Source organism: Notolabrus celidotus, unplaced genomic scaffold (assembly GCF_009762535.1).
Source record: "Notolabrus celidotus isolate fNotCel1 unplaced genomic scaffold, fNotCel1.pri scaffold_329_arrow_ctg1, whole genome shotgun sequence".
Classification (NCBI taxonomy): Eukaryota; Metazoa; Chordata; class Actinopteri; order Labriformes; family Labridae; genus Notolabrus; species Notolabrus celidotus.
The window spans coordinates 1-15,000 of record NW_023260161.1 but is presented as its reverse complement, the minus strand read 5'-3'; the positions used below and the strand labels follow the sequence as shown (position 1 = coordinate 15,000).

The 15,000-nt window shown below is 47.3% G+C and overlaps 1 protein-coding gene across 1 annotated transcript in view; it reads left to right on the top strand.

The window, feature by feature from the left end:
• Window positions 1-13,467, top strand: part of LOC117809666 (neuronal acetylcholine receptor subunit alpha-7-like) — a gene marked incomplete at its 3' end in the record, with an annotated part of 24,147 nt that extends 10,680 nt beyond the window's left edge. Inside the window, exons 3-6 of the mRNA XM_034679119.1 lie at window positions 4,069-4,113; window positions 10,340-10,449; window positions 12,069-12,148; window positions 13,407-13,467. Of these exons, the coding sequence (XP_034535010.1) occupies window positions 4,069-4,113; window positions 10,340-10,449; window positions 12,069-12,148; window positions 13,407-13,467 (296 nt within the window). The remainder of the gene's footprint in view (window positions 1-4,068; window positions 4,114-10,339; window positions 10,450-12,068; window positions 12,149-13,406) is intronic.
• Window positions 13,468-15,000: the final 1,533 nt, after the last annotated feature.

Below are 15,000 nucleotides of genomic sequence, written 5' to 3'. Positions count from 1 at the left end.
GTGTGTGTGAGTGTGTGTGAGTGTGTGTGAGTGTGTGTGAGTGTGTGTGTGTCTCTGCTGAAGGGCAGCAGGACTTGATATTGATCAGACTGTGTTTGTTCAGGTTGTTCTTTCTTTGTATCTGAATAACTTTAAAGTCTAACTCTGTTGTTGGTGTTGTTTTAACAGAGACGTTCACAGACTTAAAGATACAGTACGTCTTTGTAAACCACAGTTCACTCTCTGGTTGGTTAAAGGAGTAATTAAAGATTCCCTCAGTGTGTCTCTGAATAAACATAATATATTTTGTGTGGGCTCGTCGTGGAGCTGGATCAATAAACAGTGAGTCAGCCTGAACTCAGCTGAGTGCTCAGAGTTCAACTTTTACAAACTTTATAAAGTTTCACCGCCTCGTTTCCTCATCATCATCATCATCATCATCATCATCATCATCATCATCATCATTATCATCATCACCATCATCACCATCATCATCATCATCATCATCATCATCATCATCATCATCATCATCATCATCACCATCATCATCATCATCATCACCACCATCATCATCATCATCATCATGTCTGCGCTGAATTCATGTGTTCATAAAGAGTTCCTTCATGAACATCAGACTGTATGAGACGTGGACATGGTCTCAGCAGTCCCTTCAACAGTGTGTACAAATAATCAAAAGATCCAAGGCAGGGAGAGCAGCAGCAAAGACCAGGCCTCCTCCACCCAGCTCCTCCACCCAGCTCCTCCTTTCTGCTGTGTCACATTTTACTTGTGTCATATGAATCGTCACTGATGCTCGCTCTGCTCTGTACTGCTCTCCCTGCCTTGGCTTTACATGTATGCACAAGAAAGACAGGGAATGTATGGTTAAGGTATCCCGCTTATTACCCGGCTACTAACTGAAGATGAAAGTTTGAGTTCTTTGTTTTTAATCTCATCGTTCTTTTAGTTTAACACAAACTTCAGTCAGACGTCATGTTCTCTCTTTAATTGATCTCTTATAATAAACGTCTCAGATCTGTCCCCTCTGTCCTCTGTCATCTTTATATTCTGTTTCACTCGGATCACTTTGGATCAGTTTAAAGACTCTTTATGAATCCTGTTTGCTCTGCTGATGAATCTCTTATTAACGTCAGATAATGACTCAGATTTAGATTTGGTGCAGGATCAGCTGTCCCGCTGTGATTTTGTGTTTTTGTTGTCAGTGTTTTGTTTCTGATCTCATCTGAATTAGACACACAGAATCCTCCCACAGGTTATTAAAGCAGACTTATATAAGTCTGTGTGCATCAGTCTGCAGGCTGCGCTGAAGGAGGCTTATGAATGCTGTGGAAAGCTTTATCTCAGGGGAGTTCCCTGCAGACTTAATTTAACGCTAAACCCAAATTAGTTCCTCCATATTAAAACATCAAGAGTGAGCGTCCCAGCACGGCAGACACAAAGTTACACAACCACAGGCTCCTTCTTTTATTATTACACATCAGGATGTTGGATTTAATCCCTGAAGCTGCAGACTGGAGGGTTACACTTGTACATTTATGGGTCTTATTCTTCGTCTGGAGTTTCTGCCCTTCTGCCTCGTGAGCTGTTTGGTGGAACCTGCAGCAGCTAGCTTGATGAGAGCTCATCATGAGAGTCGTCATTATGGACTCAAATACATCCAGACCCTGCGTTTCCCTCCGTCACAGGGACTTTAAACCCTCAGACCGTCTCTCTCTCTCTAACAGCAGCCTGTCAGGAGGCGCTGTGTGTCTCTGTGTGTCTCTGTGTGTCTCTGTGTGTCTTTGAGTGTCTCTGTGTGTCTCTGTGTGTCTCTGTGTGTCTCTGCGTGTCTCTGTGTGTCTCTGCGTGTCTCTGCGTGTCTCTGCGTGTCTCTGTGTGTCGCTGTGTGTCTCTGTGTGTCTCTGCGTGTCTCTGCGTGTCTCTGTGTGTCTCTGTGTGTCTCTGTGTGTCTCTGTGTGTCTCTGTGTGTCTCTGTGTGTCGCTGTGTGTCTCTGTGTGTCTCTGTGTGTCTCTGTGTGTCTCTGTGTGTCTCTGTGTGTCTCTGTGTGTCTCTGTGTGTCTCTGTGTGTCTCTGTGTGTGCTGACAGTTATTATCTGCTGTCACTTTGGCTGCTGAGCACAGTCTCACAGATGCTGCTGCTTTGCCTCACTGCTTCTGTGTTTCATCCAGATGAGTAGGTTTTCTCTGCAGCAGGTCCGGTCTGAGTCTCTGTTCTGAGGTTCAGGATCATGAGGGTCGTGGTCTCTGTGCTGAGGTTCAGGATCATTAGGGTCTGAGTCTCTGTGCTGAGGTTCAGGATCATTAGGGTCTGAGTCTCTGTGCTGAGGTTCAGGATCATTAGGGTCTGAGTCTCTGTGCTGAGGTTCAGGATCATTAGGGTCTGAGTCTCCGTGCTGAGGTTCAGGGTCATTAGGGTCTGAGTCTCCGTGCTGAGGTTCAGGATCATTAGGGTCTGAGTCTCTGTGCTGAGGTTCAGGATCATGAGGGTCTGAGTCTCCGTGCTGAGGTTCAGGATCATGAGGTCTGCTCACTGTAAGGACGTGTGATGTCAGCAGCAGGTAACTCATTAATCTGAAGCACAAAGAGGACCAGGAGGTTTAATGAGTCTGGTTTAATAAAGGCCGCCCCACATGTCTGTCCTCCTCTGATACGAGTCCGCTTTGTTTCTCTGCAGCGACCGTGAGGTCTACAATCAACCTTTATTTATAAAGCTCCAAATCACAACAAAGGTTCTCCTCAGACTCCAAACAGAGCAGGTCTAGACTGTCCTCTATGATCTATTATTAACAAAGACCCAACATCAAGACCGGATCAGATCCAGTCCCATCTTACAGACAGGACTCAGTCTGATCTCATCTTAATCCACCATGAGCAGCAGAAAGGAAAAAGGAATAAAGAAAGGAAGAAGGAAGGAAGGAAGGAAGGAAGGAAGGAAGGAAGGAACGAAGGAAGGAAGGAAGGAAGGAAGGAAGGAAGGATAACAGACCCCAAAAAAGGAATCTCCAGCAGAGATCCAGAGGAACCTACGAGACAAGGGAGCTCAGGGACTCCAGAAAGGTCTATGGTTAGTAACTTTAATGGGACAGGAAGAGTTAAAGTGAGAGACAGGCAGAGAGAGGAGAGAGAGGGAAAGACAGGATCCCAGTGTGTCAGTCTAAGCCTATAGCAGCAGAACTAAGACCTGGTCCAAGCCTGATCCAGCTCTAACTATAAGCTTTATCAAAAAGGAAAGTTTGAAGCCTACTCTTAAAAGTAGAGAGGGTGTCTGCCTCCCGGACCCTGACTGGTAGATGATTCCAAAGGAGAGGGGCCTGATAACCGAAGGCTCTACCTCCCATACTACTTTTAGAGACTGTAGGTAGGAGGAGCAGGCCTGCATGTTGGGACTGTAGAGGTCTAGAGGGGTAAGGGGGCACTATGAGGTCTTTGTTGGTCTCTTCTGATGTGAGAGTTTGTTTCTGCAGACAGTGTGAGGTCTGATCGATCTCTTGTCTTGGTCGTTCTAAGTTCAGTGTCTGTCAGGATACTCTTCCTCTGAAGTGGTTGGTTTATGAACTCTTGTTTCCTGAGCTGTAAATGAAAGTCTGGTGAATCTGTGATATCGTGGTCGTGTCTTCCTTTAAAGCGTCTCCCCTGAACTAAAACAGACGTTCCTCAGAGCAGCCTCTCGTCCTCACGCCTCCTGGATAAGTAGATCTGAATATGCAGCCCGGCGTCTCGTCCTCTGTTTTAATAAGACACGCTCTGTGTTTCAGGATAAGTGAGGGATTATTACACCTCCTCCTGCAGGGAAGCAGCTTGCTAACAAACCCCCTCCTTGTAATTCCCTCTGTACGCTCGGCTACCTGAGAATCTATTAGCGGGCCGGACATTCATCAAACTGACGTTACTTACGCTCGCCCCCCTCTCCTCTCTGGATCAGCGCCAAGTTTAAAATGAATTTAAAGGGATGAAGGAAACAGCGGGGAGCGGGCAGACTATTAACCACGACCGCAGTGAGACTCAGAGGAGCTTCAGCTCGTCTGTGACCACGACACAGTCTGACTGATTCTGATGTTTCTTTACAGGATGAGAAGAACCAGGTGCTGACCACCAACATCTGGCTGCAGCTGGTGAGTTAACATGTTAGTGTTCAAATCATCAGGATTAATGACTTAACTTCTTACATCACTTCAACTATATCATCTACATCTACATTTCCTGGTCTAGGCTCCAATAAATACTCAATGAAAAGGTTATGAACAGTCATGGTGGACTTCAGTTCCTCACCTGAGTCCTGACCTTGTCTCTCCAGACAAACAGAACTTTTCTCTCATATCACAGGAGTTCCTGTTCTTCCTCTGCCTTTATTGGATAGTCTGATTATGATTCCTTCACTTCCACCAACAGTTAGTCGATGTTGTCTTCAAACATAGACGACTAAAGAAGCAGCAGGCTGATTTAATTGTTGATCATTTGTTGTTCACGCCCTTGTTCATGCTTTTGTTCACGCTGTAATTTAACATCGTTTCCCAAAGCTGAGTTGTGCATTCAAAACGTCTCCAGCTCTTCATCTTCTTCTCTTCGTCTCATCTGTTTCTTCCTCCTCTCTTTCCACTGATTAAACTAATTAATGAGGCTAATTAACCTCATCAATCTATGCAGATTAACCTTACATGCAGGAATGAAGGAGTGATGACATCAGATCTTAAACCTTCCATAAAGTAGTGGGGCACAAAGTTTGAGCCGGGCGTAGGAGCTGCTGTGATAATGAATGAAGGGCTGCTCTGATTGGCTGCCTGGATGTTGTCTGAGGCGTGGTGCAGATGAATGTAGAGGTGGAAAAACACCAAAACAAACATGTAGAGTGCCCCAGAAGAACCTGCCAGTACTTCACAAGTAGGATCCAAAATCTGACCCTGTAAAGAAGAAGGAAGCTGTGGCAGTGATGCGGCTTCAGTCACATGTCTCTGAGTGGTGTGTTAAAATGTGAGCACTAATCCTACTGTCTCTCCTTTCATGTCTGACTTTACATCGTCTGTTAGCGTGTCCGGCTCTAACCTTTGACATCTTGACTCTGCAAAAGCACAGGAAGAAGCTGGAGGAGTGGGAGTGGGAGTGGGAGTGGGAGTGGGAGTGGGAGTGGGAGTGGTTTTGAGTGCATGTGTTTGACGATCCCTCCTGTCGTTACATCACCACAGGAGCAAACTCAAACCTCCTGGTAGAAGCTGCAGAAACAACACAGAGATGTTTTCACTTCCACTCTCTCAGAGCTGCTCGGTGTGAAGGTGAAACACATCTTTGATTGAATGGGACTTTTAGAAATGTTAAACTAGGACCCTGTTTTATAAAACCTGACCCACTCATGATCTCTGACTGTGGAGGAACATTTACTCCAAAGTTACTCTCAGACTTCACAGCACGGTTTTCTACAAACTTCTGAGACACTCTGTGGGAGCAATCCAACATATTTTGTCCCTTGAAGGGATTCAGACTCGACGGCACTTTAAGCGTCCCTTTGCTGTCAGACACTCCTCCAGGATCAGGACCAGGATCAGGACCAGGATCAGGACCAGGATCAGGACCACGACTCTATTACAGGAAATTAAACCTGTGTCACTTCCAGCAGCTACAGCCGAGCCTCTCTCTGCAGACCGCCGGGGACGGTGTGGAAACAGCCTCTGCAGGAAAGTAAACATTGATGATAAATGGAAGCCTGCAGCCTCAGCTTCCCCTCCTGCTCCTCCTTCCCTTCCTTCCCTCCTTCCCCTCCCCTCCTCCTCCCCTCCTTCCTTCAGTTCAGCTTCCAGAGAGACTCGGGAGGAAACACAGGACTCCAGCTCTGCTGCTTGACCCAGATAAGTTTGAGTGTGATGGAGGAAAACTTGATCCACGCCAGCTTCTTTTTCTGCTTTCACGAGTTCAGTATCTTCTGTTTCTGATGAAGGACTCACCTGACACCTCCTGCACCTCCTCCCCCTCCCTCACATCAGCTCCTCTCTTCTCTCTGACTCCACCTCGGTCTATAAAAAGCTCCTCCTCCTGCTCCTCCTCCTCCTCCTTCTCCTCCTTCTCTCCTTTTGTGGCGTCGGGAGCGACTCTGGTGTGAATGTCAGAGCTAATGGAGAGTGTAGGAATTCATTACGGGAGCTTCCTAAACCCATTTCATGCAGCGGTCCAGATTTAATGAGGTTTCAGATCAGGTCCTGAGGAGTGTGTTTGTAAAGGGGTGATGCACTAATCCGGCCTAATCTGCTCCTCTCAGAGGGAAAGGTTCGTCCCTGGAGACTCTGCTCTTCCTCTCCTCCCAGGACGAGTCTCTTAGCCTAATTTAATTTGGTTTTTACCTCCTCCTCCTCCTCCTCCTCCTCCTCCTCCTCCTCCTCCTCCTCCTCCTCCTCCTCCTCCTCTCCTCCTCCTCCTCCTCTGTTCCTCTTCCTCTTCCTCCTCCTCCTCTGTTCCTCTTCCTCTTCCTCCTCCTCATTCAGGGAGATAAGAACATCTCTGACTCTTCAGCCGTCAAACTCTGAATCCTCTCTGGACTAACGTCAGGAGTCCGTCTGTCCCTGACGATGTTCTGAATCAGACTGTGAAGATATCAGACCCCTCTCCTTTGGAATCATCTACCAGTCAGGGTCCGGGAGGCAGACACCCTCTCTACTTTTAAGAGTAGGCTTCAAACTTTCCTTTTTGATAAAGCTTATAGTTAGAGCTGGATCAGGCTTGGACCAGGTCTTAGTTATGCTGCTATAGGCTTAGACTGACACACTGGGATCCTGTCTTTCCCTCTCTCTCCTCTCTCTGCCTGTCTCTCACTTTAACTCTTCCTGTCCCATTAAAGTTACTAACCATAGACCTTTCTGGAGTCCCTGAGCTCCCTTGTCTCGTAGGTTCCTCTGGATCTCTGCTGCTGTGGACGTGGTCCAGACTCCAGCTGCTACAACTACTACTATCCGTCTCCCCACTATCATCTCTCTCTCTCTTCACCTCCCTCTATCCCTCTCTCCAACACGGTCTCAGATTCAGATGTGTGTCTAACATGAGTCTGGTCCTGCTGGAGGTTTCTGCCTGTTAAAGGAAGTTTGTCCTTGCCACTGTAACTTGCTAAATGCTGCAAAGTGCTCTGCTCATGGTGGATTAAGATGAGATCAGACTGAGTCCTGTCTGGAAGATGGGACTGGATCTGATCCGGTCTTGATGTTGGGTCTCAGAGTAAACCCTGCAGGAACAGAGGGACTCTGACAGCTCAGTATCTGCTCTCTGGGACTCGACGGTCTTGTTTAATCCTGTTGAGCAGAGAGAAATGAAATGTCCTCACAGATCCAGAAATATCCTGTAAGTCTGTCAGGGAGGATAATCCTGTTAGGACCGGCTGAGTCAGACCCAAACTGAATCTGTTACAGACCCAACTTTTATCTCACTTCTTGATCCGAGCAACAAAGACGGACCAGTGTGTGAACCGCCGCCATGCCTCGCTCTTCTTCTGCATCTTTCTTTTCCTCGTGTTGCATCAGCTCGTCACTTTCCTTTATAGTGTGCAGGTTCTCCTCTCTGACTCCGAGGCTTTGAACTGTTTGAGACAGGAGCATAAAGAGCCGATGTGCCCACCTGCTCATTAAAGATACATGTTAGCGCTCCATTCTCCCGCTCAGATCTGGACTGATTCTCTTTGTGCTTTTAATTTGAAGGCTGTGGTTTTATTTATTGGCTGAAACTAAAGAGCTGGAGTTCAGAGTGCAGGTCCACAATCTGAAAAACAACATGAAGTCAAAGAAATCTAAAGATTGCATGATGTGACTCAGAGAAACTATGAAAGGATATACTCTTTAAATAAGTAGCTTTGAATATTATACAAATTATAAGCATGCAGTTGTTGGTGATAGATCTGACGGACACTAATACACAAATAATAACTGATATTTATACAGCGCCTTTCAGGAAACCCAAGGTCTCTTCACAGGGTCAGGTAGGGGGTCTGGGGGGTAGGTGGGGGTATCTAACGGGGACAGGCCTTGAGGTAAAGGTGCGTTTTGACTGCTTCTTTAAAACCGTCCAGGGTTGGGGCGCTGTGGATGTCAGGAGGGAGAGAGTTCCACAGAGTGGGGGCAGCCACACTGAAGGCTCTGTCCCAAAAGGTCTGCAGCTTAGTCCGGGGGATGGAGAGGAGACCCAGGTCCGAAGACCGTAGGTTCCAGGATGGAGTGTGTTGGTGGAGGAGGTCAGCCAGGTATCGGGGGGGCGAGGGCATGCAGGGATTTGTAGGTGAGGAGGAGGAGCTTATAGGTGATGTGGCACTTTACAGGGAGCCAGTGGAGGTGAATGAGAGTGGGGGTGATGTGCTGCCAGGGCTTGGTGTGCGTGAGAACCCTGGCAGCTGAGTTCTGCTTGTATTGGAGCCGGTCCAGGGCATTGCTGGGTACTCCGTTGCAGTAATCCAGCAGGGAGGTAATGAAAGCGTGGATGAGGGTCTGGGTAACTGAATCAGAGAGAGATGGATGCAGACAAAGCATACTCAGAGGGTTAAATGCACCACAGTCTACTCTGCAGAGCAAATCAGATCCTTCACAGCACCGGATCTGATTCTATTCTAGTCAATGTGTTAACTTCCACTGGATCCGCTCCGTTCACCAGTTCACCCTCTCCCGCTGCAAGGTAAAGGACTACACGATCCAAGTCCAGTGATAGACTGAATCCACACACCTAAAACCGTCACTCTTATTAGAATAACAGGAAGTGTATATAACTGTCTGTAAGACACACACAGCTTCCTCTGTGCTCTTCATTAAAACTTGCTCATCACATATTTTGAAGGATTTGAAAACCTTGAAACAGACTCGTCAGAAACAGTTCTTAGAAGTCCGGCGTTCAGAACTTCAGAGCGCTGTCTCGTGATTCTGAAGGAGTCTCTCTGCAGCGGCTCTGACTCGGCTGCTTTCATCAGACCCCTCTGAGGAAAACACTTCAGCTCAGTGACGGAGAGTAAACAAGACCGAGAGAGAGAGAGAGAGAGAGAGAGAGAGACGTGTGTGACCTTCACCGCCTCTCACACACACACACACACACACACACACACACACGCACACACGCACACACACACACATGAGGTGAGGACGTGATGAGGACCGAGACGACCAAAGGAGCTGTGGATGTAAATGAGACGTCAGCCTGGTCCTGATGTGTGGAGGCAGCAGCAGGATCCTCTCTCTCTCAGGCTGTCGCGGGTCGTGGTTATAAAGAGATGAAATGTAGAGGTCATACGAGCTGCTGTCACAGGTATCAGACCGAATATCTCAGCAGAGGGAGGATAAATATCTGGACGGTGGTACAAGAAATGCATCGTAATTTAGGAAGGAGTCCAAAGAGGATAAAGTCCTCTGCAGCCACTTCCTGAACGCCTCGTTCGTCTGCTCTCCCAGAGGACTGAAGTCAGACCGCTTGTGGGCGTTACTTCACACGCATCATGAAACGACCTTAAAGTCCCGCCTTCACAGGAAACATCGGAGGCTGTTCGCCGTCAGCTGTCGTTGTGTAATCTGCTGTTATCACGTATACGTCACACCTTCCAGCTCCAGGTTTCAGTCACAGCTGAGACGTTCATCTCGTTCTGACGTTTGTTAACGAAGTCATCAGTAAAGTGGCGAGCACGATGTAACAGTCAGAGTCCAGTTGTTGTATTACTGCTGCAATTCCAGGCATCGCCACAAGGTGGTGTTTACTGAGGGAGAGCTCTGGTGTAAGCTGTGCCTGTTTTAGATTCGTCATGTTTGATTGAGGATCTGGTGTTATAAGATTGACCGTTAGTGTTCTGTGTGACAGATATAATGGGATCAGCATGGTTAGCAGGTGGTTATGGGAAATAGAACCCCGACTTTAAAGACGCATTTTCAGGAGGAAGACGTCAAATATTAAGAAGCTGTTCTTCTCTGGAAGGATCCCTTCCCTCCTTTGTTCCTCGTTGCATAAAGTCTGAAACTTCTCTGTTGATGGTTCCTCTCAGTCCGTCCTGTGACTCTCTGAAAGCTCACGCTGTGTCATGGTTTGTGTCTGTTCTCTTCACTTTGTTAGACGTCTCTCTTTCAATCAGCTCTTCTCTACTTCCTGTTTGCCTCCTCTCTTCTTCTTCTTCTCTCTGCTGCTGACTGCTCAGACTTTAACCACCAATGAAATCAAAGTTTGTTCCCTCCTAATAAACAGAGAGTATAAAATGTGTTTCTGCCACAGTGTCAACAGGCAGAGTAATAATACATATTAAAACAGTGAACTTAATGCCTCTCTCTGTGTGTGTGTGTGTGTGTGTGTGTGTGTGTGTGTGTGTGTGTGTGTGTGTGTGTGTGTGTGTGTGTGTGTGTGTGTTTTCAGTACTGGACGGATTACTACCTGCAGTGGAACGTGTCTGATTATCCGGGTGTGACCAACGTCCGGTTTCCCGACAGTCAGATCTGGAGGCCGGACATCCTGCTGTACAACAGGTACGCCGAGCGTCATCCAGAGTGTCTGTGTTTAAAGTTCTGATCTGATCAGACCAGCTGAGTTCACTGTAAGAGCTGACCCAGACCCTGACCCGGCTCTGACCTGGCTCTGATCCCGCTCATTGACCTCCTCTCGTTAAAGCCAGCCGGGTCAATACTCCCTCTGACAGCCTGCAGTATCAGACTCTCTCCTGGGTAATGAGCTGAGGGGCTCAGGACTCTCAGGACGCTGCAGAGAGCCTCCCACAGCGTGCAGGACTCTCAGGACGCAGCAGAGAGACTCCCACAGCGTGCAGGACTCTCAGGACGCAGCAGAGAGACTCCCACAGCGTGCAGGACTCTCAGGAGGCAGCAGAGAGCCTCCCACAGCATGCAGGACTCTCAGGACGCAGCACAGAGCCTCCCACAGCGTGCAGGACTCTCAGGACGCTGCAGAGAGCCCCCCACAGCGTGCAGGACTCTCAGGACGCAGCAGAGAGACCCCCACAGCGTGCAGGACTCTCAGGACGCAGCAGAGAGACCCCCACAGCGTGCAGGACTCTCAGGACACAGCAGAGAGACTCCCACAGCGTGCAGGACTCTCAGGACGCTGCAGACAACCTCCCATAGCATGCAGGACTCTCAGGACGCTGCAGAGAGCCTCCCACAGCGCTCAGGACTCTCAGGACGCTGCAGAGAGCCTCCCACAGCGTGAAGGACTCTCAGGACGCAGCAGAGAGCCTCCCACAGTGTGCAGGACTCTCAGGACACAGCAGAGAGACTCCCATAGCGTGCAGGACTCTCAGGACACAGCAGAGAGACTCCCACAGCGTGCAGGACTCTCAGGACACAGCAGAGAGACTCCCACAGCGTGCAGGACTCTCAGGACACAGCAGAGAGACTCCCACAGCGTGCAGGACTCTCAGGACACAGCAGAGAGCCTCCCATAGCATGCAGCGACGGTGTGCAAACAGAGAGCTGCTGATTCAGCTCGTTTACAGAGGACTGAAAATAAAGCAGCGTCGTTCAGAGCGACTCACCCTGAACTGAAACATCCTCAGTCCACTGGAGAGGGACTGATCCAGCTGCTCTGCTTTCTCTCTGAGTGTCGCAGAGAGGGCCGGGGGTGGGAGGGGGGGATGGAGGGTTATTTGGATGCAGCTCGACACCGACTCAGAAATTAATCCAGGGGACTCTAAACCACAACCGAGTCCTGACCCTGAGGTCTCCTCTCTGACGTCTTATTACTTTCAGAAAGTTTCACTCAGACATCTGACTTTGACTTTTCTCTGCAACAACTTCAAACTAAATCTGTTTCCACACGTCCTCAAACCTCCTGAAACTGAAACATGTGAACACTAACAGCTGAAAGTTTCACCCTGGATTCAACCGGACTTCGTCCTGCACGCCTCCTGGTGACCTTTCTGCAGGAAGTCAACAGGAGCCCACATGAGACGTGCAGCAGAAGGTGTTGTGATGGGGTTCAAATCATAATCATGTAACGTGTAAACCCTGAAGAGGAGGAATAAAAACGAGAGAGGTTGAAGAAGGAGGATCACTTCAGGATGCACGTGCGTCTATTTGTACGAAGCGTTGATGTAGAACAAGCAGCTGACATTCATCCGTTCATCTCTCCTCAGTGCTGATGAAAGGTTCGACGCCTCCTTCCACACCAACATCCTGGTCAACTCCTCCGGATACTGCCAGTACCTGCCGCCAGGTAAGAGACCTTTAAGCCCCGCCCCTCACAGACAGGTTTCTAACAGTGACAACGAGCCTCGAGGACCCACGTCCAGACTTTCTCAAGATTTATCAAACACTCAAAGAGGAAGTGAGACCAGACCGGACACACCAGGAGCATGACCTTCAAAATAAAACAGGAAACACTAAAAACTTAAAAGAGGGACACAAGTGAAAATAAACACACACGAGTACTTCAGGAACATCAAGGGGACGATGTTTTCACAAGAGGAGAATATTAATATCTGTGAAAAAGGGAATAATGTGAGAAACGTCTGAAATGTGTGTCATTCACGATGACAATAACTAACGTCTTTATATTTTAACATTATCCACTCAGGGAGGATTTCATTCATGTTTATTTAATGAGAGTAAAATTAAAGATGATGTAACTCAGAGAAGGACAAACGATCAACTCCAGGAAAACTAAAATAAGATTCATGTTTCAGAAAACAGGAAAAAGAGACACAAAGCATGTCCTACCAAAATAAAACAGGAAGTGATTTCCTTACTCTGGTTTCTGACTGTCTAATGTTTCCTGGTGAACGTTGAAGGCATGCTAACAGCTGATGATGAAAGGTGGAGAACATTAGAGGAAGTAGAGCTGCATGAAGACAATCTTAAAGTTAAAATCAGAGCTCTGACTTGTGTTTGTTTTAACAAGATTTCAAATTATTTATTTATTTAGCTTAAATATTCATTTAAAATTACTGTAAATACATTAAATCATGTATTTAATTTGACAAATATAAAATAACAAATTTGGTAACATTTGTAGAATGTTTCTCAGACTTTTCCATATACATAATATAATATAATATATATATATATATAAAATTTGAATTTCAGAAGATACATTTTTTCCGTTTGATCAAAAACAAATGAATTAATAAATACATTTGATCTATTTTAAATGTTCTCACCCTCAGAGCCTCATTTCTCCTGTGATGAGATGTTGTCTCACACATGTTCAGGTTGTTTTGTTCCCTGGAGTCTGATTCTCTGATGAATCCTCTGACATGTTTTTAAATCTTTAAATCGAGTCAGTTTATTTATTCCTGATTGTCCTCCTGGATCTGATTGTCCTCCTGGCTGAGTTCAACAATGACTCTTATTCCCTGAACGATCATCCACACAGACGAGGGAAATGATCCGTCCTCAGAGATCATTACGGCCGCCCGTAAAGCTCCAGACTCTCAAAGACTCCATCGAACCCTGACGTGATGTGATCCCTGCAGACCTTTATGAAGGTCTGAGGGGACGCAGGGTCAACGAGAGGTCAGAGGTCAACAGAGCGAGGTGAGGAGGAGTTATGGTGCTCTGATGGACGACCTGAGATAGAAACAAGACACCGAGCTTTAACAGACTTCACATGAACATGATCATATTTTAAATATCTAAAGGATCCGTCTATATCAAACCTCACACCTCTACAGAGTCATGTGTCTGAAGATGAGGGAAAGCTCTCACCCAATCAGGAATCAATAAGCAGTAAACGTGCTAACAGCTCTATTAGCACTGACAGATGTTATTGATCAGAGTGAGCTGAGAGATCATTTCATCAACCCGTCCAGGAAAGAGAAACACAGAATGAATCCTATCAGAAGAGTCAGTGTGTGTCTGTGTTTCTGTTCTCACTGAAGTTAAAGAGAGATGATCTTAAAGAGCTCTGAATGTTAAACAGTCAGGTTCAAAGGTCAAACTTCCACAAACACCTCAAACACCTCAAACACCTCAAACACCTCAAACATGAGATACTGAAGGGTTCACAGTTTCCAGACTCCAAAGTGACGACTGAATAAATCTGTTTCCTGTTTATATGAACACTCAGACTTCTTCCTCTCCATGAGGCTTTAATTATTCTGCTCTTCCTCCTCTTCCTCCTCTTCCTCTCTTCCTCCTCTTCCTCTCTTCCTCTTATTCCTCTCTTCCTCCTCTTCCTCTCTTCCTCCTCTTCCTCTCTTCCTCCTCTTCCTCTCTTCCTCTTCTTCCTCCTCTTCCTCTCTTCCTCCTCTTCCTCTCTTCCTCCTCTTCCTCTCTTCCTCCTCTTCCTCTTCTTCCTCCTCTTCCTCCTCTTCCTCCTCCTAATGAAGCTGTAGTCCTGATTCTTCCTCCTCTTCCTCTCTTCCTCTCTTCCTCTTATTCCTCTCTTCCTCCTCTTCCTCTCTTCCTCCTCTTCCTCTCTTCCTCCTCTTCCTCTCTTCCTCTTCTTCCTCTCTTCCTCCTCTTCCTCTCTTCCTCCTCTTCCTCCTCTTCCTCCTCCTAATGAAGCTGTAGTCCTGATTGTTCCTCCTCTTCCTCTCTTCCTCCTCTTCCTCCTCTTCCTCCTCCTAATGAAGCTGTAGTCCTGATTCTTCCTCCTCTTCCTCTCTTCCTCCTCTTCCTCCTCTTCCTCTCTTCCTCTCTTCCTCCTCTTCCTCCTCTTCCTCCTCCTAATGAAGCTGTAGTCCTGATTCTTCCTCCTCTTCCTCTCTTCCTCCTCTTCCTCCTCTTCCTCTCTTCCTCCTCTTCCTCTCTTCCTCCTCTTCCTCCTCCTAATGAAGCTGTAGTCCTGATTCTTCCTCCTCTTCCTCCTCTTCCTCTCTTCCTCCTCTTCCTCCTCTTCCTCTCTTCCTCCTCTTCCTCCTCCTAATGAAGCTGTAGTCCTGATTCTTCCTCCTCTTCCTCCTTCCTCTTCTTCCTCTCTTCCTCTCTTCCTCCTCTTCCTCCCTTCCTCTCTTCCTCTTCTTCCTCTCTTCCTCTCTTCCTCCTCTTCCTCTCTTCCTCTTCTTCCTCCTCTTCCTCCTCTTCCTCCTCTTCCTCTCTTCCTCCTCTTCCTCCTCTTCCTCCTCT